This window comes from Saccopteryx bilineata, chromosome 1, assembly GCF_036850765.1.
Source record: "Saccopteryx bilineata isolate mSacBil1 chromosome 1, mSacBil1_pri_phased_curated, whole genome shotgun sequence".
Taxonomy (NCBI): Eukaryota; Metazoa; Chordata; class Mammalia; order Chiroptera; family Emballonuridae; genus Saccopteryx; species Saccopteryx bilineata.
Genome location: NC_089490.1, coordinates 146243438 through 146271081, shown reverse-complemented (window position 1 = coordinate 146271081; position 27644 = coordinate 146243438). Strand labels below are relative to the sequence as shown.

General features: G+C 46.7%; 1 protein-coding gene across 1 annotated transcript in view; it reads right to left on the bottom strand.

Moving 5' to 3' along the window:
- LOC136333282 (adhesion G protein-coupled receptor E2-like) overlaps positions 1-24934 on the bottom strand; it is a 196070-nt gene extending 171136 nt beyond the window's left edge. The window contains exons 1-2 of the mRNA XM_066272217.1: positions 24799-24934; positions 15447-15497 (exon numbers count right to left, since the gene is read on the bottom strand). Of these exons, the coding sequence (XP_066128314.1) occupies positions 15447-15497; positions 24799-24838 (91 nt within the window). The 5' untranslated portion in view covers positions 24839-24934. The remainder of the gene's footprint in view (positions 1-15446; positions 15498-24798) is intronic.
- Between the last annotated feature and the right edge of the window lie 2710 nt (positions 24935-27644).

The window sequence follows — 27644 nt, the reverse complement described above, 5'->3', positions numbered from 1 at the left end:
CCAGGTGGGCCTTCCTAGAACCAAGAGCAGGAGAAATACTGAATTTCCTGAGCAGGGCTAATTTTGGTGGCCTTTGTCCTGATTCCCCCAGGGGGGTCCTGTTGGCTGAGTTCTCCTTAGAATCCTGGTTATTCTGGTGAGATAGCACTCTCATGTCCAGGCTAATTGTGAGACTCCAGCCTATGGAGATAGACTGAGAACCTCCCCTGAGCCTGAACCCTGGAGGGCAAGGCTTTTAGGCAGGGACACAGAAATGGAAAATGATGCTAGATAGGGCAGGACCACCTGGACAGTGGTTGCCAGGTTATGATGAATAGTACGCTCACATCCAGCCATGCGGCCTTGGCTGGTAGAGGTTTGTCTTTTGATCCCCATGAAGGCATCTCCTGGTCTGTCAGAAAGTGATGAGAATACATGTGTGAACAAGGCCAGCAGTGTGCAAAAGCTGGGTTCCTCTTTACACAGGGCAGAAGGGAAGGAGTTGGGATGCTGGCATCAGGCTCTCCTCTCCACAGCAGGGCAGGGCTGTGGACCCTGCTCAGAGTCCCCCAGGATCCTCAGCTCAGACTCCTCCTCCCCTCTCTGTATTCTGCACTAACCCCTCTCTCTGGGTGAGTCCCGGCTTCTGCCTGACCACTGATGGTCCCATCTGCCCCTGGGGATGCCTGAAGCCCCTTCCCTGCCCGCCTGCTCCACCTGGAAAGGAGCAAAGCTGAGTGATGCGTGGAAGCCTGGCTTCTCCTGGGTCCCTGGTGAGGGGATGCACTGGGTCAGCTGTTCTCTGAGCAGCCACCCTGGGGCACTGCCCCCAGAGTGTCCATCCTGGAGAGGGGCTGTTAGGTCATAATGATTACAATCTAAAAACCCAGCAGCCACCACTGTGTTGTGTTCTCTGATGTCATATACCTTCCCAGCAATTAAAACTAAGTGAGGTAAGCACCATTGTCACTCCATTTTACAGATGGATAAATTGAGGCACAGAGAAGTGTTGGGGACCGAAAAGCCAATAGGGTTTTTGCAGTTTAGATTTTTGGGAAACTGGCGTTAAGCTGATAGTCTGCCCAATTCCCACCTTACTTGTTCTGTTAAGTTGCAAAAGACTGTTAAGCTGTGGTGCTGGATTGTTTATACTCATCCTACTCCCCATGTCCCCTAGAAAGACTGGAGGCAAGTTTCTTCTATTCTTTGTTTTGTGTAAAGTTAAGATGTTATATATGGTGGGGATTTTTTGCCCTTGGTAAAATTCTTGGATTGCCTTAATTCCATGCCGTTTCCACTCAACCTGGAATTACTAGCCATGCTGGTTCACAGCAGAGATGAAGAACATGTCCAAGGTCATAAAGTTAACAAAAGACAAAGCTACTTTTCCTTTTTCTTCTTCTTTTTTTTAGTAAGCTCATGAAAGAGAGAGAGAAACAGACAAACAGGAAAGGAGAGATAAGGAACATCAACTCATACTTTAGTTATTCATTGATTGCTTCTCATACATGCTTTGACCAGGGGCTCTAGCCAAGGCAGTGACCCCTTTATTGGTCAAATAAGTTTGTAAATAATGATATATATGTTTGCTCACTTATAGTTTGCATTGGGCGTGGAGACAGGCTGTAAGCACACAGGGTGGTTATAGCCTAAGGCTTAGTTTTAAGACTAAGCTTTTCCCCACACCTTTGACTGATTGCATGATGTGGGGTGGTGCACTCTCATGAGGAATCCCATTATGCCTCAGATAAGTGACTTGGTATCAGAGACTTCCTTGTTTGTATATTGGATTAAAGGTTTTGATTTCTACACTATAAAATGGGGGCAGACCAAGAGTTTTCTCTCTCAGTTCCTGAGATTAGCATTAGAGGAGAGAGCAGAGAAAGGCCACATGGAGGAGAGGAGAGGCAGCCAAGATGGTGGAGTGCTGAAGGAGAAGCCAGTTTGTGCAGAGAGAAGGAGATGGGGAACAGAGGTGAATAAGGCTGGTGAGCTAGAAACCTTTGATTCTAGGGAACTCGGATAAGTCAGTGGCTTTGGGAGCCCTGAATGGAAAGGGAAGTGTCTTCCCACTGTGTGTATTGCTTGCCCGCCGGGTGAAAGCTAGGATTAAAGGTAATGGCCCACCAGTTCTTGGCTCTGTAGTTTCATTACCGACTGTCCGAATCAAATGCGAACCTGCATGGGGCAGGCCATTGTGATGGTGGCTGTGGCTACTGGCTTTACACCCTTGCTCAAGCCAGTGACCTTGGGCTTCAAGCCAGCAACCATGAGGTCATGTCTATGATCCCATACTCAAGCTGGCTCACTGTGCTCAAGCTGACAACTCTTGGGTTTCGAACCTGGGACCTCAGTGTCAAAGGTTGATGCTCTACCCACTGCGTCACCACTGGTCAGATAAAGCTACTTTTCTTATCATCTGTAAAAAATAGGCACTCTTTTTTATTAAATAAATAAATAAATACACAAAATAACAATACTATCACTTCTCGAACATTACCAGTGATTTCTGAATAAGTGTCCTGGCCAATGTCACATACACAAGCCATCAGTTAGCAAAACCTGGTGTTGGGCAAACAAGTTTGTAACAAATGTTTTTAGGTTTTCTCGCTTGTATTGGGGAAGCGCCATGTGTTTGTAGTCTGTGGAAGGCTGTGGGTGCTTGCCCTCAGGGTGGCAGAGTGCAAATTGTGGATTGCCTACCTCCATGGGGAGGACCATTGTTTACTATTGTTTGCTGGAGAAAGGGTATTTCTGTCTAGCCTGTTTGGCTGGGGAGTGCTGAGGAGTTTGGGAGTCCTGAGAGAAAGGGAAGTGATCTTCCCTGCCTGTTTGCTCTTCTACCATTATGAAATTTTAATAAATGGAATGGCCAACCATTTTCTGGCTCTACAGTTCCTTTACTATCTGCCCAAATCCAATGAGATTGGCTGGTCATGGTGGTGGCCACTGGCCTTACATCTGGTGTGCTGGTAGGACTCAGATCAGATCAGTATGGAGCCACTGACACCCTTGAGGAGTGGGATAGGGGAGTGGTCATTGCTCCCCAGTGTATGTTTCCCCATGGCACTCCTCTTAGGGGCTGTGGGCTAAGTGGTTTTTACTACTCTGCAAGAGGAGATCAGAAATTTGTGTGAGAAGCTGCCCAAGGTCAAAAGCTCCCAGATGAGCTGCAGCCTGAGTGGCAACAATGGCTTGAACTGGAGTGAAAACTGGAGAAGGAGGCCAACCAGGTTCGAGAGCTGCAGAGTGCGAGGCAAGCTGAGCACCAGCGATGCCTGAACTGAAACAGTCTCTGGAGAAGGAAGCTGAATGGGGTTGTGAGTTGCAGTTTGCCCTGGAAGCTGAACATTGGCACCGGTACTTGTTAGAGGAACGACTGCAGGTTAAAGAGCTTGGATTTCAGCTTTTGGCTGACAGCTAGCAGCCACAGAAACCTAAACGGTCACCAAAGGAGCAGCAGTATCTATGCCAGTGGGGTGGCTCTGAGTCGCTGGGAGCAGGCATTTCCAGCTCCTCGTCTAGGATGAAGAGGCTCAGGCTGAAGCTTTCGCCCACTACACTCAGAACTTGGCCAGTGGTTGTTCAGAAGGTAAAACCCAGCAGCAAAGAGTTCCTCTCCTGGTAGCCTGGTTGCTGCGATTATGGGACATAGGAGTGGAAGGCATCATGCTCTCTGGAGCAGAGGTGGAGAGGTTGGCCACTGTTGCCACATGCTCCTCCTTGGGGCAGCATCTTTAGAGATGCCATGATGGCAGGGATAAGGGGAGAGGCCTGAGTCCCTGTTTGAACCAAGTAATGGACCTTTACCTTGGTGATTGGCACCAAGTGGACTGATCACTGAGAGGTGTGATAGACTCTTGGACTGCAACCTGAGGGGGGCATTGGCTCCCTTGTTGAATGGACATGCCGCTTTTGGACAGTATGAGAGACCGTGATGGGGGGCAGCTCTGGTGGAGGCCTTATTGCACTGGGAAGCTGCTCTCATCCAGCTGGAGAGACACACCAAGAACACTTTAAGGCAGGGGTCCCCAAACTTCTTACACAGGGGCCAGTTCACTGTCCCTCAGACCGTTGGAGGGTCACCACATACAGTGCTCCTCTCACTGATCACCAAAGAAAGAAGTGCCCCTTCCAGAAGTGCAGCGGGGGGCTGGATAAATGGCCTCACAGGGCCGCGGTTTGGGGACGCCTGCTTTAAGGTTTCCATGGACACAGCCCTGAAATATACAGGCCCTCCCACCTACCATGGAGTAGGGAGCTAGAGACAGGCCTCCAGTTTATGCCTTGGGCAGAGTGCTCAGGGAGACATTGTGAAGGGCATCTTTGTAATTGTTGCAATTGTATAACTTGTGCTATTGCTACAGTTTATGTAATGTATTGTACCTCATTCCTCACAGAGGGATACCTGTGGTGTAGATTGTGAAATGAGCAATTTTTTTTTTTTTGTATTTTTCTGAAGCTGGAAACGGGGATAGACTCCCGCATGCGCCTGACCAGGATCCACCTGGCACGCCCACCAGGAGGTGACGCTCTGCCCACCAGGGGGTGAAGCTCTGCCCCTCCGGGGTGTCACTCTGTTGCGACCAGAGCCACTCTTGCGCCTGGGGCAGAGGCCAAGGAGCCATCCCCAACACCCGGGCCATCCCTGCTCCAATGGAGCCTCGCTGTGGGAGGGGAAGAGAGAGACAGAGAGGAAGGAGAGGGGGAGGGGTGGAGAAGCAGATGGGCGCTTCTCCTGTGTGCCCTGGCTGGGAATTGAACTCAGGACCTCTGCACGCCAGGCTGACGCTCTACCACTGAGCCAACTGGCCAGGGCTGTGAAATGAGCAATTTTAAAGGGGTGGAATATTGGGGAAACAAGCCTGTAACAAGTATTTTTAGGTTTGCTTCCTTGTATGGAGGCAGCGCCATGTGAGTATAGTCTATGGAAGGCTGTGGTGGTTGCCCTCAGGGCGGCAGATTGCAAATTGTGGATTGCCGGCCTCCATGAGGAGGAGCCTTTTCATAATCTAGCAACTGTTTACTATTGTTTGCCAGAGAAAGGGGTATTCTGACCAGCCTGTTTTGGCTATGAGCCTTTAGTGAGAGAGGGAAGCAGCTTTGCACTGCCTGCTTGCTCGTCTGCTGTTGTGAGACTGTACTAAACAGAATGGCCACGATCCTCCAGCTCCACAGTTCCTTTACCACCTGCCCGAATGCAATGTGAACCTGCATGGCCACGGCCACTGGCATTACAGGGAGATGGAAGATGCGGGTCATCTTACTCTTAGGTTTTATTTCTTTAACCCTGCCAGTAAGTCTCGTTTCAGGCCTTGCGGCAGATGATCAACCACAAAGGAATGTCTGACGTCACAAGCCGAGAAGTCCTGGATAATCGAAAACTGCTAGAAGTTAAACATACTCAAACTTCCATAAAAGACCATCCTTTGTCCAGCAGCCAGTTGGGCTAATGCTCCACAGCCCTTCCTACTCCCCCTCCCCTAACCTTTAAAAAAGCATGTCCTAGCCTGTGCCTGGCCTGCGCCTCTCCCTTATGAACCAGCCCGGCAAGGTTCCTCTCTTCCTTTCAGTAAAGCCTGTTACACTGGTCTTTTTGGATTCCGATAGATTCTAACATTTTGTGCCGAAACCTGGGACAGGGTACCAGATGCCTGGATGATCCCTTCCACCAGACAAACTCACTACCAGGGAAGCAGTGGGCAGCGGCAGCTCATCCCGGACTTACTCCCTAATTCTGTTTGGCTGTGTGATCGTAGCTTGATTGGCCGGCTACCCGACCCTGTCTCAAACCCCTGCTGGACCAGAAGGTAAGGAATTTCTACTCTTTCCCATATCTGGTAGGCCCCTATTTGTCAGTCACCCTAACTCTCTCTCATCTCGGGGTCTCTCATTGGGAGGTCTCTACTCCGGGCAGCCTGTAACCAGGCTTTCCTGAAAGTCTAGGCGCCTAGCCAGGTTGCTCAACTCTCTTTTGAAAGCGAGATTCCCGGTGATGATCGGCCTTCTCGTTTTCCACGTTCAGTATAAAGGATAGTTGAAAGAGTCAGAGGACACTCTTCTCTTTCTTTGTTCTCCGCCCACATGGGCTCCTCCCAGTCCTAATCCTCAGAGACTACTTCTTTGGATGCCTCTTTAAAAACCCTCACCAAACTCGGTCTCTCAGATCTCAAACCAAAAAAAATTAATCTTCTTCTGTAACACAGCATGGCTTCCGTACAGACTAGATAATGGCTTCTACTGGCCCAAAAATGGAACTTTTGATATTAACATCCTCCAGGACCTAAATAATTTCTGCCACCGGACTGGGAAAGCCTCAGAGATTCCTTACGTGCAGGCTTTCTCTATCTTCGCTCCCGTCCTTAATCTCTGGGCCGCCTATTCTACACACAGGCTGTTTTTGGCCAAAGAAACCTCACCTAAAACCTCCGCTCCTAATCTTTTCTTCTCCGTGGACTCCTAACTCTCTCCCCCTCCTTCCTCATCCCTGGTGGCACTCCTTTCTCGGGACCCCTCTCTGGGCCCTCTGCGACCTCTTCGCTGGAGTCTCTTCCCTCCAGAAAGCCCCCTCCCTTCGTGAATCCTGTTTCTCATTCACTTGCAAATGCCCTTCTCTTCTTCAACCCTTCCTTCCCCCTCACAGGCTGTGGTGGTGCCTTTCTCTTCGCTGTCCACTCCCTCCTCCTTAGAGGCTGAGGCTCTGCCTCTCTCCTCCTCACCCCCTTCCCCCTCCTCAGAGACTGCCACTGTGCCTTCCACTCCTATTTCCCCTCCCCTCCCCCCACAGGCAACTGTGCCTTTCCCCCCCTCATCCCCTCCCTTCTCCTCACAGGCTCTAATCTTTTTGACTCCTCTGACCACGTGGCACCACCACAAGCACTTCAATCTCCTCCTCCTCCTCCTCCTGCAGATTCTGACCCTCCTTCTCTCCATCCATCTGTTCATGCTGTCCATCTATCTGCTTCCTCTCTTTTTCCCCTCTATGCTGACAATTCCCTGCTATCTGAAAAAGCTTAAAAAAGCAGAGTTGTCTATTGAGCAGTGTGAGTAAGTACTCTGTTTTGTCTCTTTGTTTGTCAAAAAATATCTCTAATAAAATTTTAACTGAAACAAGTAAAGCACGCTTATTTAAATTTAATTTACAATTTATATGTAAAATCTTTGTTTAATGTGTAATTGTGTCTGTTTCTAAGGCCTTAAATCAATAATTACCCGCTTCTTAAATCAAGGTTTACCCATCCCCATGGACTCTCCCTGCAATACCCCCATCCTTCCTGTTCAAAAACCTTCAGGGGCTTATTGCCTCGTACAAGACTTACGTCTAATCAATGAGGCAGTAGTTCCACTCCATCCAGTAGTCCCTAATCTCTACAGTTTACTGTCACACATTCCCTCAAACACCACTCACTTCACAGTCCTAGACCTCAAGAACGCCTTCTTTACCATTCCTCTACACCCTGACTCTTACTTTCTGTTTGCCTTTACTTGGACTGATCCGAACACTAATGCAGCCCAGCAACTTACGTGGACTGTCTTCCCTCTGGGGTTCAGGAACAGCCCACACCTGTTTTGGCAGGCACTAGCTCAGGATTTAACAGCATGCAATCTCAAAACTAGTACTCTCTTACAATATGTAAATAACCTACTCCTCTGCAGCCCCTCCCTGCCTGCCTCAAGAAGACACACTGCCACCCTTCTTAACTTCCTCACCATGAAGGGATATCGTGTCTTTTCTGCTAAGGTTCAACTTCAATCTTAGTCCATAGCCTATCTGGGCATTGCCTTAACACCCACCACCTGAGGTCTCACCCTAGATCGAACTCAGACCCTCCACAGTCTCCAACCACCTACCACCACAAATCAAATCCTTTCTTTCCTTGGTCTAATAAGCTTCTTTAGACACTGGATCCCCAATTTTGCTCTCTTAGTCAAACCCCTCAGTGAGATCTTCTGAGCATGGCTTTTAAGGTCTATAGTGGCCAAGGGAGAAACAGAAAAGGCAAATAAGGCCCAAAAGAAGTCAAGAAATACCAGCTTTTGGCATACACTCTTAAAGGCTCCAGTGCCCTAACGGGCTTCATAGAATTCCATCAGGGCCCTGCTCCCGAGTGGAAAGAAAGCCTATGAGGCTTCTCAGCCCCACCAAGAGGCACATCTTTCCTGTGGAAAGAGGGACATGAGAAGGTAAGCTGCCCCCTTGCTCCATGGAGGGAAGGTTCAGTCTCTTCTAGCCCTGCTCCAGCTACCCGTGACCTGACCTTGCCCAGCATGCTGGGAATTGCCACTGAAGGCCCGAGGACATTGTTCACGAGCCTAAGGTATTTCTTCCAAGTAGCAGATAAACTGATCTCATTTCTTGTAAACACAAGGGCCATCTACTATGCCTTGCCTGAATATTTTAGTTTTATTTATCCCTCAAAAATCTCTACTGTGGGTATTGACAGTCTGATTTTGTTGCTTTATTTAATGTATAGTGCCTCCTTTATTCCTCTTGTCTCAATGCCTGTTGGGCAGATAAAATGTATTATGCTCACTTTGTTAAAGATGGTGCCACTGCCCACATGGAAGCCGTAGCCCAGGTGATATTAATGTGTGTCTCTGGGCAGGCAGGATCATTGTAGCCTGGGGCTTGGTTTTGGGATTAAGCCTTTCCCACCCTTTTTGATGTGGGGCGGTACAATCCAATCATGCCTCAGAAGTGTCTTTGTATTAGAGACCTCCCTACTTTGTATATTGGATTAGAGGTTGTGAAGCTACAGTATAAAGTGGGGGCAAAACGGAAGTTTGTCACTCTTGGTTCCTGAGGTTAGCATGAGACAGCAGAGAGAATAGAGCCAGCAGCAGGAGGAGGCCACGTGGAGGAGGCCAGAAAAGCAGCCAAGATGGTGGAGTGCTGAGTGAGATGCCAGTTTGTACAGAGTTTGTATCTGGGATAAGGAAGGAGATGGGGAACTGAGGAGAATAAGGCTGGTGAGCTAGAAACCTTTGATTCTAGGAAACTCGGATAAGTCAGTGGCTTTGTGAGCACTGAATGTGATTGGGTTTTGGAACCCAGTGTGTATTTTTACTTGCCCGCCGGGTGCAAGCTAGAATTAAAGACTATGGCTCACCAGTTTTTGGCTCCGTTGTTTCTTTACCGACTGTCCGAATCCAATGCGAACCTGCATGGGCCAGGCTGCTTTGATAGTAGTGGCTCTGACCATGGCTTCTGGCTTTACAATGCCCCATGCCTATTTTAAACTGGGACCTGCTGCTAATTCCAGATAGAAGCAGTGGTCACTAGGACTTAAACTCTAGCTGCAAAGTGTAGGAATGTAACCACCCTTTCCCTAAGTACTTACAGGATTTACAGGTTACTCAGCAAACTGTTCAAAGACTGTCCAATAGGCGCTTCCAGCAGTACATCACCCAAGGACTGACTTTCATGTGGAGAGGTCCACACACCGCGATCCTGACAACTCCCACTGCTGCTAAAGTAGAAAGATGGCATGCCTTGCTCCAACCACAAACTGGAATCTGGTTGGTCTACGTATGGCAAAAAAAACTAAGGACTCTTTTAATCAGACTTTGGGAAAAGGGAAACTAGAGTAAAAGGAAAGTCATTTCAATTGTCACTAAAGGTTAAAGATTTTTAAATCAAGATTTCTGACTAGAAAGGAATTGTATGGTTTTGATAATAGAAGGTATAAGGTATGGAAATACTTTTGAAAGAAAAAGGAAAAAGCAAGTTGTTATGAAAACCAGTTATTTCTGGATAAGAAAGTTCATGAAAGCTGAGGGTTTATGTAAGTTGTAGAAGGTCTGTGCAGGTTGTAGGAGATTTGTACAGAGAAAAAAAGAATTTAAACAGTCAGAAAACTGGTTTTCAAAGAATGTTTAATTAGTCACCCTATCTAACAATTCCATTGTCTGTGGCGACTAGTCCTCTTACTTTAATATTGTCTTGTATTATGTTTAATCAATTTTATAGCAAGGTATGTTCCTGTCTGTTAAATATCTGTTACATGTTATAAGTTAATATCCCTAGACAGCAGCCTCATACTCTTCAATAAATTAAGTCAAGGATTTGACTTAGGAAATAGAACCAGTGGGGATGTTGTAAGGTACCAAAAAACTGAAAACCGATATTGATATTTTGGGAAGAAAGGTCAGGCTTTCCTATCAGGCTTTCCTTTCCCATTCCTCCTTTAGGGAGGGGAGGGAGAAGAATGTAGAAGTTTCTGGCTTGCAAGAACAATGGGTCATTCCGTTTTAAATGTAAAATGAAGGTTGGCCTAGAAACTTCTTCTCTTTCAATAGGAGGCAACATTTGCATACCACCTTGCATTGACTGTAGTTCCTCCCCCTTCCTGGAATTGTGAGGGTAAAATACCTCTAGGCTAGTGAGGGAAGTTGAATCCTGAAAGATTTGTAAATATCTTTGATTGTGTTACCTTAACAGTCTTAATGTTTCTGTGTATCCCCTAAACAAATGTTGCCAGCTCATACCATGATGTCATGCTCTCCCCCGCCCATGTGTGAGCAAGGGTATATAAACAGCCCCTGAACTATTTTTGGCACTACACGAGTTGGGCCTGCAGATGCCCCATGTCAGCCATATGTGGCCAGCATATTTAATAAATCTCCTACTCTACAAAATTTAAAAAAAATTAAAACCCCAAATTTCCCCTGCTCGGGGACCAGTCACCCTGAATACTCCCCTGTTTTCACCTGACCCTTTATGCTTTACTACTCAAGGTACTGTCCCAATGGGTCACCTCCTACTAACCTTTACAACACCACAATAACTATCCAATTTCCCAAAAACATCACAGTCATAGAGTCAACTATCAAGTTTCTCCAAAAACAAACAGATTATTTTCTAATCCTGTTCGATTCACAGGACCCCTACTCTTACAGCTTCACAACAGAAATGTTCCTATCCCACCACACAGCTATATCCCTGGCTCACTACCCCTATCACATGGTTGCAATGCTCAAAGCAGGCCTCTAACCATGCCCCCCCCCCCAGTCGGGGCTGCACTTTCCTCCAACTTGACCGTCTGGAGTTCAGAGTCAGACAGATAAAACCAACCCCTTGTCCATCAATTCTCTATCCACCTCTCATCCTGTATCACCTAATCAGGGGCTTTCTACTTGTGTGGGACCAACACCTATAATGTCTCCCTACTAATTAGAAAGAAACCTGTACCCTAATCTATCTCACCCCAAATATCAACCTAATCCCACCCAATGAGCTTCTTCCAGTTCCTAGTACACTACCCCTCAATCTAAGGACCAATCGAGCTGTCCAGGTAATCCTTCTTCTTGTTGCCTTTAAAAATTTCTATAAAAATAGGTCTAGGGGCAGGGGTACTGGCCACTACTCAGTCTTATTCTCTCTCTCTCTCTCTGAAGCCCAGCGAATTCATAAAAAACAAACTGAGTCATGGAATCAGTGGTTTTGCACAAACTGGGTGTCTTGACTGTAAGGTATTTTTCCCCACCGAGAAGGAAGGAAGAGGGCCGGAGCCGCAAAGTGTGGAATAAGTAAATGGCTTTATTGAGTACCGAGTGCACACCCCGCCCGGCAAGGTTCCCTGGCCCCGAGGAAAGAAAGAGAAATGGAGGTGCAAGATGGAGGTCAGGGAAGTTGCAAAGATTAAACTGCGTGGGAGATATTTAAAGGGTCCCTCTAGGGAAGTGGAGCTACTATGACGTGGTAAAATTTCACTGGCTGGCAGACGGGTCACTTCTTTCCAAATGGTTCCTGGGAAGCTTCCTTTGGCGGGCTTGATTGTGGGTGGTCCTAGCCAAAGTGGGCGGGTCTGAGTTCCTACATGACCATCCCTCTATCCACCGACCTTACATTGACTATTGCCTTTCATTGGTCCACTCACTCTCCTATTTATTTTTCTAACTTTTGGACTCTGCCTCTTACGTTTGTTCACTAGTTTCTTACAGAACCACATGCAGACCTTCGCCAATCAGAAAACTGGAAAAATCTACCTAACCCTACACACCGACCCTGAAACCTGCCATCACGAAACAGAAAAATCTGGAACCCTATAAATACACCCCTACCTGACAAGAAGCCATCACTGCATCTCTCTACCCCTCACTGAGAGTAATCCTTAGAGAGGCCATAACCCCTCACTGCCCCTACTCAGCAGGAAGAAGTTATAGACGATAATGACCTCCATTCCTGTCCCCTTGAGGCCTCTCTAGGAACCACTCTCTTTCCTTTTCTTAATATATCAAATAGTTGGGAATCTTAGGTTTCATTTCTTGTTTCAGTAAGTCTCGTTTCAGGGCTTGCGGCAGATGACCAACCACAAAGGAATGTCTGACGTCACAAGCCGAGAAGTCCTGGATAATTGAAATTTGCTAGAAGTTAAACATACTCAAACTTCCACAAAAGACCATCCTTTGTCCAGCAGCCAATTGGGCTAATGCCCCACAGCCCTTCCTACTCCCCCTCCCCTAACCCTTAGAAAAGTATGTCCTAGCAAAGTGATAGGCAATCTTTTGAGCTTGGTGTGTCAAAATTCGCCAAAAAACAGACCATAACTTGGATGGTGTGTCACTTCGAGAAAAAAACCATAATTTTGCGATATTTATAGTTTAAATAGCAATAATGTATAACTGCAATATATAACTGTATTTGATAAACCAAAAACTAATTATTTAACTTACCTGCTTAGTGACTTCTTTGTTCATCTGACAGTTAGTTTCTTTTGTTGGTCTTGATATTATTTAACTTGTGTGGGGTGCCGTGAACTAAGATAAGTGAGGGGGAGGGGGAATTCTTTAACTAACCTGCCTATTAGTGATTTTTTTGTTGCTGAATTTCATAGGCTAAATCTTCAATTGAAGGTTGGCATCATTTTGTACACTTCAAGCCCAAGCAAGCGCTACTAACTTCATCTGTCAATCTGTTTCTTTTGTTGGTTTTGATATTATTTAACACTGAGAATAAGGTCTCACAAAAGTACGTAGAGGGAAAAATTGTGAGCAAAGCCATTGCTATATTTTTCAGGGTGCTAAAAGTGTCTGGTAATCAGTTCCAGGCACTCCAAATTTCCTGTTCGTAGATGGCTGCTGCTATTGCTAATGGCAGGAAACAGCACCCATAGCACAGACCCTCACCTCTCCCAGCCTCTCCCTCACTTATCTCAATAATGATGGTCATTTAGAAATCCATGACACCGCAGAACAGTAGATTGGATGATGGTTGCTGTGGTTATGTGGTTGCTGGTAATGGTGATCACAGGGCCCCCAGAGATGTGTTCCCTATGGCATTCTGCTGCTCCCTGCTCCACCAGCCAAAAGTGAGGTCAAAGATTCCCAAATGGCCTAACTGGAAGTCCCAGAACTAGACGCTCTGTGCTGGAGTTCTGTTGTTTTGGCCTACAGACCTCTGGCACAGAGTGTCTACACTATAGCAAATGTTTTATCCTTGGCTACTACTGCACCTGTCCATGCAGGAGCCGAGAATGAAACAAACTTCTCGGCATGCGGCCCCATACTTCTCTGATATGCGGCCACATGTGGCCACGTGTCATTGAAAATGGCTACGCGTGTCAGTGCTGACATGTGTGTCATAGGTTTGCCATCACGGTCCTAGCTTGTGCCTGGTGTGCGACTCTCCCTTAAAAGTCAGCCCAGCAAGGTTCCTTTCTTCTTTTCAATAAGGCCTGTTACACTGGTCTTTTTGGACTCCGGTGGATTCTAACACTTACCATCACACGTGTTTTCACTCTTATTATGGAACTTGGCTGCCCCAGAAACAAGCCTGTATCCCTGGGTGCACGTGCAGTGGTAGCTTCCCTCCGTATTCTGGCAGTCTGCAAATCTTCCACAGGTATCTGTTGAGGGTGGTTCGCATTCATTGATGTCTGGAACAAAACGAAGTAAAGGTGTTGTGGATCATAAATGGCAGAAAGCCATTGTAGATTCGAGGCTTAGCAAAAGGCTAAGTTTTCCCTCCTCCAATTCCATATTTGGCTATTATGCTGAGTATTTGCACCCACTTCAATGCTTCCTTGGGTTGCTGGAAGCAATTTACATGCCCTTCCTCTGACTCTTTGTTTGTTTCAGATGTTGGTAGATTTCACTAATGCATCCTGTTTATGCCTTGGGAGAGTTCCTGTTTTAGCCTTGGATGTGTAACTTTGTATCAAGGACTTTCTTGATTTGCATATGGCTATATAATAAAGCAAACTGGGGCTATGGGGCTCTCGGATATTGCCATCAGTATTTGAAGAGTCCTCCTGGTCCCATTTTTTCTTGATGAATATGTTTCCTTAATTCCGCACCATTATTTGGAGCCACGCTGCTCCATGGCATAAAGGTCACCTCCCAAAGACATGAGTGCCCTCAGGACAGAGAGCCTGTCCCCTTCCTAGCAGGGGGCCTGCTGCTTAATCAGTGCCTAGACTCTGGGGCAGCCCGCTGCAGCAAGCCATCCACCCGGGAGCTCACGGTCAGCTCTGCTCTCCTCAGCCTCCTGCCTATCACCCTGGGTTTGGGTGCTGGAGGAAGTGCTAAGTGGAGGTGGTGCACCCCCTCCCCAGTCCTGGAAGGGCAAACTGAGGCACAGGTTCCAGACTCCTGGAGCCCCAACTCCTCTCTCTAGTAAGCTTGGGGAAAATGGCTGTGTTAGGCTTGCTTGAGGGTTACTGGCTGCTAGCCGTTTGTGCCAATAGTGCAGGAGCATGCACAGGACAGCACTGTTGTAAGGATGTAAACGATCCCCTCAGGGGGTGAGGAGAGGAGATCACCCAGGCCACTGAGAGGTGAGGTTGCGTTTTCCTGATCCCTTGCCTTCCACTGTGAAAAGCAGGTTTTCCTTTTCTTGTGTGTGTGTGTGTGTGTGTGTGTGTGTGTGTGTATTTCCTTTTTCTTTCTTTTTTTGTCTTGCCTGTCTTGATGAGCCTCCAATAAATTGGAATGGCTCACCAACCTCCGGCTCCACTGTTCTTTTACCATTTGCCTGAGTTCAATGCGAATCTGCACAGCCACAGCCACCAGTCTTACAGAAGCCATGTTTATTCACTATTCATATTCATGTTTTCTTTTCTCTGTCCTTGATGACGGTCAGAGAGCAAAGGCTGAGGCCCCCACAACCGTCTACATGTCCATGTGGCCCTCCACCACCCCAAGCCTCTGTACCTTCACAGCTCTCCGCAGGGCTGGTGAAGATCTCCCCAGATGAAGAGTTGAATCCTGGAAGACAGCGACAGGCGGAGGCACTGACACAGGTGGAGTGCTCAGGGCACCAGGGAGCACAGGCTGTGGGGGCCGAGGCTGTGGGGACCGAGACCATGGTCAGAAGAGGAGGGCTGAGGCAGGGGCTGGGGAGGGTGGTGAGAGGGGTGACCCTGAGCCTCCCCCTGCAACAGCCTTTCTCCGGCCTGAGCTGAGAGGTGGGGGGTGGGGGGGTGGGGGGGCTCTGGCTGTGGGCTGAGGGACTCCCAGAAACTCACCCCTGGTGTTCTGGGGCCCATCTTCCAACAGAGTCAGCAAGACACACAGCGCTGGAACAGAGAGATGGAGGGTGGGGGGACACAGAACACAGAAGGGTTAACAGAGGCCTGCAGGTGACACATCTGAGGGAAGGGGACTGCTCTCCCCTCCCAGGCTCTGGCCATCACTGAAGCAGAGGGGCACAGGTGGCACCTCCCTGGCTTCCAATGCTCCTGGTCAGAGGATCTGCACCCATAGCCAGAAGGTAGGTTTCAGAAGCTGAAGGATGGGGCGGGGCCGGAGCCTGGGGGTCTTGGTTTTTGTTGACCTGTGGGCAGCAGTTCAGGGAACAGATGGGAACCAGGTGGCCTCGGTTCTAATCCAAGACCTTGGTCAGGTGCCTCAGTTTCACTCTCTGTAGAATGGAGATGAAGAGGGGATATCTTTTCTAAAGTCATGTGCGAATTAAGCACACAAGTACTGCCTGGTGTGTTAAAGTGTTTACTGTCATCATTTCTTGTAAAAATGAAGGGGTTGGAGCAGGTGTTCTCTCAGATCACCCCAAACCTAAGGTGCTCTGACCTCACACCATTCCTCAGGAACAGGGATGTAAACACACCTTACCCACATCTGTCAGCCCTGATGACCGCATGGACCCCAGTAGTGACATCTCACCTCCTGGCTCCCTGCACACAGGAAGATGCTGTGGGCTCACGTTGGGGGTGCTGCTGCACAGCCCCCCAATCCTGCTGTTCCTGTCACTCAGGGCACCCTCCTCCCCAGGGCATGTCCTGGGGGTCCTCCTCAAGTCAGCAGGGGCTCAAGAGATGGGGACCTCCTTGCCGTACACCAGAGAGACAGGCAAGGGGACAGAGATGGACAGAAGAGGGACAGAGAAGGATCTAGAGACATAGAGAGAGGAGAAATAGGGAGAAAGGAGATGGAGTGGTGGAGAGAAAATTAAGAGGAGAGAGATGAGAAGACAGATATATAGAGAGGCAGAAGTTAAGAAAACAATGACAGAGAGAGAACAGAGAAATAAGGAATTCCTAGAAATGGACTGAGAACCAGAGATTGTACACGGAGACACAGAGAGATAATTGAGAGGGAGACAGAGAAACAGAAAGAGAAAGAGAAGGGGAGGGGCAGAGGGAGGAGGGGACCTGGGCAGGAAGTGGGGATGTGTAAGGGCTTCAGGGAGCTGTCCAGTCCCTGCTGATCTGGAAATGCTGGGAAGGCAGCCCAGACCCCGATAATCTGGGGAGACCAGATGGGCTGGGGGCTCAGAGGGATGGGAGCCAGGGAGGAAGGACAGGCAGGAGTCACGTCCTGGGTCAAATGAAGGGACAACTCATGGCTCAGTCTCCATGGAGGAGCTCCCAGGGGAATTTTGGGGTCAGTCATTGTGAGCAGGGCTTGAGGAGCTGTGGGGGTGCAGGCAGGAGGGTCCCCTGAGCACTCAGCCCCAATGTCCAAACTTGACACCCCCCAGGTCAGTGGAGGGCAGAGTCACCCCCAGGTCCTCCCGGTGGGATAAATGAGGTTGGAATTCCTCTTTTCCTCCTCTCTGGCCACAGGGTTTGGTGAGTTCTCCTCTTGGCAGGACCCAGTCCCTCTTTGTAGGACAGAGCACAAAATGACCTTCCCTGGCAGAGCAGGACCTGGGCTGATTCGTCCCCAGCTTCCAAAGCCCAAGTAGCAACTTTCATGCTCACAGCTGCCCTAGGAGGCAGAGGCTTTGTTCATGTGTCCACTCTGCAAAGGGACACACTGAGGCTCAGAGCCCAGGAAAGGCTTATGGAGAACTTGGTGAAGAGGGGGCTGGGGAAGGTGGAAGTGAGGGGTTCAATTCCCCAGACCCTGCAGGGAGGGGCTTCTTTGTGCCCCATCAGGCTGAGCTGGGCTTTCCTCCCCCTCCACAGAGGCTGCTGGGCCAGACCTCCATCTGGGGCCTTGGAAGTTGCCCAAACAGGAGCCCAGAGAGGAGCTGCGGGCCATCTGCTCCCAGTGCCATCTGGTTCACATTCCCCTAGCTGAGCCCTGGGCAGCCAGATTCCTGCTTAGGGACCCTGTGGCAGGGGTGGGGCAGTCATTCTCTCCTTGCTTCTCCTACTAAGGACCCTCCAGCCCGGTATTTCCCAACGTGGGGCCCACGCCCCGGGGGGGGGGGCAATTCGATAGTTAAAGAGGGCAATTTGAAAATGGACTCGACAAGACTTTAACTCTTTCGCCCCGGGCCATTTAAATGCAATGCTAGATATTGGTGCCAAATTTAACAAAAAATGCAATTCTTAAATAATTGTGGAAAATAATTATTAAGTATAATTTCGTTTGACGAGACCAAAACATCAACTGGGTGATTGGCGTCGTCAAGTAAACTTCGTCCTGGGTTCACCGCGGAGCGTGCCCTTTGCCGCGGGGAACTCCAGATGTTTTAAAAACTCGCTAAACAACGCAGTTATTCTCACCTAATTGTCCCATCGCAACTTCTGTAGTGTTTCACATCATTCAGTTGGTGTTAATTTGAAATAAGTGTCAGTCAAAACTGTTGTAAAAGCTCGTTGATTTAATAAATATACATATATATATTGTATAGATATAATTGGTAAGTATTTGATTTTACTTTTATCAATTTAAACTCTTTATTAAGTACTTCTTGCATCGGGGCTAGAAAGCAATAATATTTTATACATATTATTGGGGCTATAATAGTGCATGCATGACAATTTTAATTTTAGAAGCATAACTTTCCAGAAAATTTTGTCAAGTGGAAAAATATAGATACCTTTTGATTTGTGGTGGTAGTGTAGTAAATGTGTTATATACATTTAAATAAATATGAATTTTTAATATCTGTTTACTCTATGTCACATTGAATATATTTTAACACATATTTTAATATTAGTTTTTAATTGATCTTATTTTTATTTCTTATAGCCCATAGTAAAATGAGTGGTGCAAGCAAGAAAAAAACTCGTCATTATTCGAAGGAATATTTAAAATTTGGGTTCATACCCACTGTTCACGATGAGCGGATTCCTTTTTGTCTTTTATGCCAGCAATGCTTGACCAACGAATCAATGAAACAAGGTTGTCTTGAGGCGCATTTGAAGGTGAAACATAGTGCTCATATTAATTCAGATTTGAGTTACTTTAAAACTTTAAAGAAAATTTTTGAAAGAAGAACAACATTAAAGTCTCTATTTACTGCTCATACTTCAACTAATAATTGTGTTCTTGAGGCTAGTTATCAAATTTCTTTATTCATCGCTAAAACTGGAGAAAATCACAGTATAGGAGAGAATTTAATAAAACCGTCAATATCAGCATTTCTTAAAATGGTTCTTGAAAAAGATGACAAAGATGTAAAAGCTATGCCACTCAGTAACAATTCTGTTAGCAGAAGAATAGATGAAATGAGTGAGGATATTGAAAAACAACTTATTGAAAAGATGAAAACAAGAAAATTCTCCTTGCAAATGGATGAATCAACTTTGAGAGACAATGAGGCAGTATTGATAACTTACATAAGATATATTGATAAAGGACATTTTGCTGAAGAAATGTTGTTCTGTAAAAGATTAGAAAGCACCACTACCTCCAAAGATATAAATAATAAGCTAAAAAACTACTTCGATGTCAGTGATATACCAATGAAAAATATAGCATCTTGTGCTGCAGATGGCGCTCCCAATATGATGGGCAAGAAAAATGGCTGCTTAAAATTGATGAAAGATGCGAATCCAGAAATGATTCTTGTGCATTGTGTTACTCATAGGGAAAACTAGGTAGCTAAAAACATCTCGCCTGTTCTGAATGAAGTATTACATACAGTAATAAAGTGTATTAATGCTATTAAAGCTAGTGCCAAATGTGAGCGTCTTTTCAAGCTATTTTGTGAAGAACAAAATGAAGACCATGTGGGACTTTTACTTCATACTGAAGTAAGATGGCTATCTAAAGGAAACTGAAAAGATTTATGGAACTGTTTGATACTCTTAGTGATTTTTTAAGCGACAAACCTGAAATGAAGGATCTGTTAACAATAGATGGTAAAGCATTTGTGAGTTATTTAGCGGATACCTTTGAAAAACTAAATATATTAAATAAGCAACTTCAAGGAACAAATAAAACTCTTGTCGATGCAAAAGCAAAGAGATTTGGTTTCATTACCAATATTGAGTTATATCAGAAACATATTAACAACAAAAACTTTAAACAGTTTCATTGGCTCCAAAAATGTGAAGTAACTGATACCGCTTTACTTGTTATTGTCAATCATTTGAATATTCTATCGGCTGATTTAAAAGAAAGATTTTCTGATTTAAAACAAATTAATTTCCCAACATGGATGATGCAGCCAATGTTAGTGGATTTGTCTGATATATCAAATATGCAGTATCAAGAAGAACTCGCAGAATTGCAAAATGATGAGTCAGTTAAAGCTTTATTTAATATCAAAGGAGTGATGGCATGGCTTTGTGAGGAAACAGAAATCAAATACCCAAATTCAATCAAATGTGCAAGAAAACTTTTGCTACCATTTTCATCTTCATTTTTAGCTGAATGTGGATTTGGTGCTGTAAATGATTTACTGGTAAAAAAAAAGAAATCGGCTGGATATAACACAACGTGGAGACTTGAGACTAAAGCTAACCAAATTGGAACCTAATATAAAATCTCTGTGCACCAAGCATCAAGCGCAAGGATCACACTAAATTAAAATAATAAATTAATATAGAAAAATCTGTATTAAAATTATTTGGAATTTAAATTTCTGTTTTTCATTATATGTTTTGAAATTTTACTTACTGTGTTTTGTTAACAATTTCATAGTGATTTCTTCCTAGAACCTATCATTTATGTTTATTAAGTGAACAAATCAATTTTTAATGTTAAAAATTATGTATGTTACATAGTGGGGGACATAAAAATTTTAGAAAGGTTAAGGTGGGGCATGGCACAAAAAAGGTTGGGAAATACTGATCTATGGTATTTGAAATGTCACACTTCTTTCAAAACTACAACCACTGTATTAGACGCACCCAGTTTTTAGACCCCAAGTTTTTTGAAAAAAGGTGCATCTTACACATGGGAAAATACGGTAATAACAATAAGAAATTAATAAATACTTGTTGGTCAAATAAGTTTGTAAATATGATATATATGTTTGCTCGCTTATAGTTTGCATTGAATGTGGGGGGACAGGCTGTAAACAGGCAGGATTCTTATAGTCTAAGGCTTAGTTTTAAGACTAAGCCTTTCCCACCCTTTTGGATGTAGGGTAGTGCACTCTCATGAGGAATTCCATCATGCCTCAGATAAGTGACTTTGTATTAGAGACTTCCCTATTTGTATATTGGATTAAAGGTTTGGATTTCTACACTATAAAGTGGGGCAGACTGGGAGCTTGCTCTCTCTCAGTTCCTGAGATTAGCATTAGAGGAGAGAGCAGAGAGGAGAGCAGAGAGAGGCCATGAGGAGGAGAGGAGAAGCAGCCAAGATGGCAGAGTGTTGAAGAAGAAGCCAGTTTGTGCAGATTATGTGCAGAGAGAAGGAGATGGGGAACAGAGGTGAATAAGGCTGGTGAGCTAGAAACCTTTGATTCTAGGAAACTTGGATAAGTCAGTAGCTTTGTGAGCACTGAATGATTGGGTTTTGGAGCCCTGTGTGTGTTTTTACTTGCCTGCTGGTGCAAGCTAGGATTAAAGATAATGGCCCACTAGTTCGTCGCTCTGTTGTTTCATTACTGTCTGTTCGAATCAAGTGCAATGCTGTGAAGTGGAGGCCAGTCTTTTCCTGCCCCCTTTTACAGATGTGGCAAGTTTGGATCAGGGCTCTGTGACTGGTCACCTTCCCGTTCAGGTGTGTTCCACACAGACTCGGTAAATTTACTAACAATCATCTAATTGTATGCATGCAGCAGGTGAATTATATGCTATGTAATGACACCTGAATAAAACTATAAAACTCATGCCTGTGGCCCTGGGCCAGGACTGGGCGCTTCATCCCTGTGGCCTGGGGAAGCTCTGTTTGGCACCCTGTTGGGCAAGCAAATGTGTTTCAAGTATGAAACTGTTGTAAGGTACCAAAAAGCTGCAAATTAATATTGATATTCTGGGAGGAAAGGTCAGGCTTTCCTGTCCTGTCCCTCCTTTGGGAGGGGAGGGAGAGGAATGTAGAATTCTCCTGACTTACAAGGATGATTAGGGTCATTTGATTTTAAGTTCTCTGGAAGGATTAAGGTTAACTGAGAAACTTCTCTTTCAATAGGAGGCAGAATTTACATACCACCTTGCATTGATTGTAGTTCCTCCCTTTCCTAGAATCTTGAGAGTAAAGTACCTCTAGGCTAGTGAGGGAAGATGAACCCTGAAAGATTTGTAAATGTCTTTGATTGTGTTACCTTGAAAGTCTTAATGTTTCTGTGTATCCCCTAGACAAATGTTATAATCTTGTTAATGATTGTGACATAATGTCATTCTCTCCTCTGCGGCATGTGATCAAGGGTATATAAGCAGTCCCTGAACTATTTTGGGGACTGCACAATTTGGGCTTGCAGATGCCCCGTGTCAGCCATATGCAGCCGGCATATTTTAAATTTTCTCCTTTAATAAAACTCTTCAAAATTTATCTGGACTGGGTGTCTGTTGGGCAGATAAAATATATTATGCTCACTTTGTTAAAGATGGCACTGCCCACGTAAAGGCCATTGTCCAGGTGATATTAATGTGTGTCTCTGTGGGCAGGCAGGATCTTTGTAGCCTGGGGCTTGGTTTTGGGATTAAGCCTGTCCTACCCTTTTTGATGTGGGGTGGTACAATCCCATCATGCCCCAGATAAGTGACTGTATTAGAGACTTCCCTATTTTGTATATTGGATTAAAGGTTTGGATTTCTACACTACAAAATAGGGGCAGAATAGGAGCTTACTCTCTTGGTTCCTGGGATGATTAGCATGAGAGAGCAGAGAGATCACAGCAGAGAGCAGAGAAAGGGCACGTGGAAGAGGCCAGAAAAGCAGCCAAGATGGCGGAGTGTTGAGTGAGAAGCCAATTTGTGCAGAGTTTGTGCAGGGAGAAGGAAGGAGATGGGGAACAGAGGTGAATCAAGTCTGGTGAGCTAGAAACCTTTGATTCTAGGAAACTCGGATAAGTCAGTAGCTTTGTGAGCACTGAATATGAGTGGGTTTTGGAGCCCAGTGTGTGTTTTTTGCTTGCCCACCGGGTGCAAGCTAGGATTAAAGACTATGGCCCACCATTTTTTGGCTTCGTTTCTTTACCGACTGTTTGAATCCAATGAGAACCTGCATGGGCCGGGCTGCTGTGATAGTGGCCCTGGCCGTGGCCACTGGCTTTACAGTGTCTCTACGTGGACTCGATGAAGTGAGGTACGGTGCTTTTCAGAATCTGGGGTGCAGTACTTTATAACAAAACAAGTGAGTTAGGTTTGCTCGCTTGTATTTTGCATTGGCACGGGCAGTGCCATGTGAGTATAATCTGTGGAAGGTTGTGGGTGCTTACCCTCAAGGCAGTAGATTGCAAATTGTGGATTGCTTCTCTTCATGGGGAGGGGCAAGTGTTTGCTATTGCCAGAGGGGTATTTCTGCCCAGCCTGTTTTGCTGGAGAGTCCAGAAAATGAGAGAAAGAGAGTGCTGAGGGTCTTGAGAGCCCTGCTGAAGCTGGTGGGGGCCTGTGAGTCCAGGTAATTCTGGAGGAGTCCGGGTTGTAGAACCTGTGACTTAGTTGGGGCTTGAGGCTGTTGGTCAAATAAGTTTGTAACTATGATATATATGTTTGCTCACTTATAGTTTTTATTTGGTTTGGGGGACAGGCTGTAAGCAGTCCGGGTCATTGTAGCCTAAGGCTTAGTTTTAAGACTAAACTTTTCCCCACACCCTTGACTGATTGATGATGTGGGGTGGTGCATTCTCATGAGGAATCCCATTAATGCCTCAGATAAGTGACTTCATATCAGAGACTTTCTTGTTTGTATATTGGCTTAAAGGTTTTGATTTCTGTACTATAAAGTGGGGCAGATTAAGAGCTTGCTCCCAGTTCCTGCTATCACCATTGCAGGAGCCTCCCTGATCCCTTACCTTTCATGGGAAAAGCAGTTTTTCTGCTTTTTCCTTGTCTTATCTTGTGGCTTGCCTGTCTTGGTGAGACACCAATAAACAGAATGGCCCACCATACTCTGACTCCATTTCTTTACCGTCTGCCCGAATCCAATGGGAACCTGCATGTGAATGGCCACGATGGCGGCTCCTGGACTTACACTTTGCTTCTAGGAAACTTGGATAAGTCAATGGCTTTGAGAGCCCTGAATGGAAAGGGAAGTGTTTTCCCACTGTGTGTATTTCTTGCCCTCTGGGTGCAAGCTAGGATTAAAGCTAATGGCCCACCAGTTCTTGGCTCCGTTGTTTCATTACTGTCTGTGCGAATCAAACCTGAACCTGCATGGGCCAGGCAGCTGTGACAGTGGCCGTGGATACTGGCTTTACAGGAGCCCTGAGAGAAAGGTAAGTGGTTTTTCTTGCCTGTTTGCTTGTCCGCCATTACAAGATTTTAATAAACGGAATGGCCCCCCATTTTCTGGCTTCACAGTTCTTTTACCATTTGCCTAAATTCAATGGTAACGAGCATGGCCATGGCATTCACTGGCCTTACACACCCCAAGAGTCATTTTTAACTCTCTTTGTTGCTTGGTTCTCCAGGCAACAAGCTGCCCTGATAACCGTTAGAGCTACCCTGGGTGGGGCGGGAAGGGAGGCATGGGGGAAGTCACAGCAAAACCCAAGTTCAAACCCATAGCGGCAAATTTCTTCCACCCACAGCTGAGTCTCAGCCAGGTCTGAGGGAGCTAGAATGGGGGTCTCTGGGCCTCCCCTGCTACTGGGACAATGAGAGATACACTGGAGTCACCCTAAAGTGGAAGGGCTTCTGTCCTTAGCTCCCTAGCACCCCTCTATGCCATCTGTTAAGAGTGACTTCCTGAGGGGGTCACAGAACTCACTCCCCCGCCATGTCACACCCCACCCCCACCCCGTGCACTTGAGTTTCCCTCTTTAGGGAGCAGCTTCCAAAGTGATCAGCAGGGAGCTTAGAAATCCCTCCAAGGTGGGGAGGGTACAAGCTCTTAGGGCATCCAGAGGTTCCTGCCCCGTGGGGGTTCCGGGCACTGCCGGCTGCTCTCCCCATGTGCTGTGGCACTCGCCCAACCATATGGTTTCCTCCATGTCAGGTCCCAGAGCTGCCAGCTGTGCCTCCTATTTCTTCACACATGGGGGGGGGGGGGACGAGGAAGCAGAGGCACCAAAGGGTGCTGCCAGAGGCTCCCTCGCCCCTCCCAGCGGGGCCCCATAATACTCACCATGTAGGACCAGGGAGACGCTGAGGCGGGGACCCCCCATGGCCTGAGTTGCTGGCAGGGTTTGGGGCAGGGTGGTCCCGTGTCCCCAGGCTGGGCAGCTGTGTGTTGTCTAGTGGCCTCCACACACACTATAAAGTGTGTGTGTGTGGGGGGGAAGCCACTGCCCCAGCCCCCCCACCCCCCGGAACTGGTGGGGCAGCTGGAAACCAACAGGAAAGGGAAGTAAAAACACAGACCCAGGGGCCCTGCATGTACACACACACACACACACACACACACACACACACACACACTCTGAGGTCAGATCCTTTGCCAGTAGTTTCACCATTTGAGCATCTGATAAACACCTGACTCCTGTGTGCTCACGGACACTTATCCCAGGGGAAAGTGGGGCAACAAGGGCAGAGTAGGGGAGTCTTCCCCAGGGGGCTTGTTGGGCAAACAAATGTGAAACAAGTGTGTTTAGGTTTGCTCCCTTATATTTTGCATTGGCCTGAGATGCGCCCTGTGTGTGTAGTCTGTGGAAGGCTGTGGGTGCTTGCCCTCAGAGCAGCAGATTGCAAACTGCAGATTACCTTCCTGCTCGGGAGGGGTGATTGTTTGCTATTTTTTGCTGGAGAAGGGGTCCCCCCCTCCCAGTCTGTTTTGCAGAGAGTGCAGTGAGAGAGAGAGAGTCCAGAGGGTGAGTCCGGAGAATGAGTACAGGTTGTGGAACCAGAGACAGAGTCTGGGTTTGGGAGCCCTGATTTCCACCCGGCCTGTTTGGCTGGGGACTGCTGAGCCTGGTGGGGTCCTGAGATGGCAGAAAGGGGAGTGGTCTTCCCTGCCTGTTTGCTAGTCTGCTGTTATGAGACTTTAATAAACAGAATGGCCCACCATTTTCTGGCTCCACTGTTCCTTTATCATCTGTCTGAATCCAATAAGAACCTGCATGGCCATGACAGTGGCAGCCCCTGGCCCTACAGGGCTGTTTAGGTTGGAGAGGAACCACTTCAGAATTAGCTTGGGCCTTCCACATTGGGGACCCCCTGTGCTCATTGCCTTGACTGCCCTAGTCTCCAAGGGTAGCCCCTGAGCTAGCAGTACCCCCCATCCCCATGGTTTTCAGAAAAGGAAACTGAGGCACAGGGAGTCCAGCATCCAAATAGGAGCTGGAGGAGCATGAAGGCGCCCTTCACGAATGCCAGGCAGGCACCAAGAAGAGAAAGTTCAGACACCAAGGGGCCATATCATGCTAGAGAGAGACTTCTGGGCCAGCGTTTCCCCTGGTGGGAAACTTACACTTCAGGGGATCATGAGCACCACATTAATCAACAGAGAATCACATGATAGGAGGGTTGTTTCCTTTTTGTGTTTTTTTTTTTAATTCATTTATTTTTATGGCACAGACTGGAAGAGTCAGAGAGTGGGACAGAGAGGGACAGACAGACAGGAAGTGAGAAAGATAAGACAGACAGGAAATGAGAAAGATGAGAAACATCAATTCTTCATTGCGGTTCCTTAGTTGTTCATTGATTGATTTCTCATATATGCCTTGACAGGGGGCGGGGGCTATAGCAGACCGAGTGACCTCTTGCTTGAGCCAGCGACCCTGGGCTCAAGCTGGTGAGCCTTGCTCAAACTAGATGAGCCCACGCTCAAGTTGGAGACCTCGGGGTCTCGAACCTGGGTCCTCCACATCCCAGTCTAACACTCTATCCACTGCGCCACTGCCTGGTCAGGCTCCTTTTTGAATAAGTCACATGACTGGTCGTATCGGGGACCATCTAGTAATTTTGAAAATACACTATTATTCATCAAGCACTTAATGTGAGCCAGGCCTGACTCTAGGTGCTGTGTCTATTTTAACGCATTGACTCTGCAAAACGCCTGAGACAGGTGCGGCTCTGGTTCTCCTTTACAGAGGGGGACACTGAGGCATCTCAGCAGAGACCCATGGGCAAGAGGCCTGATCCCCAGGGTCCAGGAGAAAGTCTCTGCCGGGTGCTAATGTGTCTTAACACCATAGTGGCCCTGCGGTTGATCGTGCTAGAGTCCATGGTTTTATTTTTCTTGTATTTGTCATTTTTAAGTTTATGGAGTCTCAGGGGAACAAAAAGGGTTTTCCAGTTATGACATCCATATGTAGTTTCCTTTTTAAGTGAATGTATTCAAGGTTGCAAAAGTGTAGAAAATTAAAGAAAATATTAAGTCCATCATAACTCAAAAGAGGAAGATAGTAGTCATTGACAAATGAGGTCACCAATGGCTGAAGGCAGAGAGGCATCAAGCTGAATTGAAGGAGAAACCAGAAGAATGTAGAGGAGAGGGGGCCTGCAATGTCTGGGGTCTTACACTCCAGCCTGTGACCTCAGTGTTCTTGACTGAGGGAACAAGGCCAGACAGAAATGTTTGAAAGATAACAAACCATGGGTGTGGACCTTGCTGGTCTCAGTTCCTTGAAATGAACTGCAGCTCCAGTAAGAAGAATGAGTGATAGGATTATGACTGATGGGTTTATCAAGGGCAGACCCTCTGGCTACCTCTCTCCTTCCTCACCCTAAGACATGAAAGGTAGGTAGGCCTGTGAACAAAGAAGTAATAGAAATCAGGCATTTGTCATGTGAAAGCTAAAGCTGTAAAGGTATATAAGATGTAAGAAATCTTACTTCAGGGAGCACATGTTTTGGTTGCCTCTGTTGGGGTCACTCTGCTCAACCAGCTGAATAAATCCTACTTCCTTCATCAAGTTGTCTGGGTGTTTTTGTCCTTTAATTCCTGCAACATATGGTGCATTGGCCAGGAAGTGAGGAGGAAAGATGCACGCAATTGGCGGACTTCAAGCCCTGAGCTGCCCTGCAGATGTG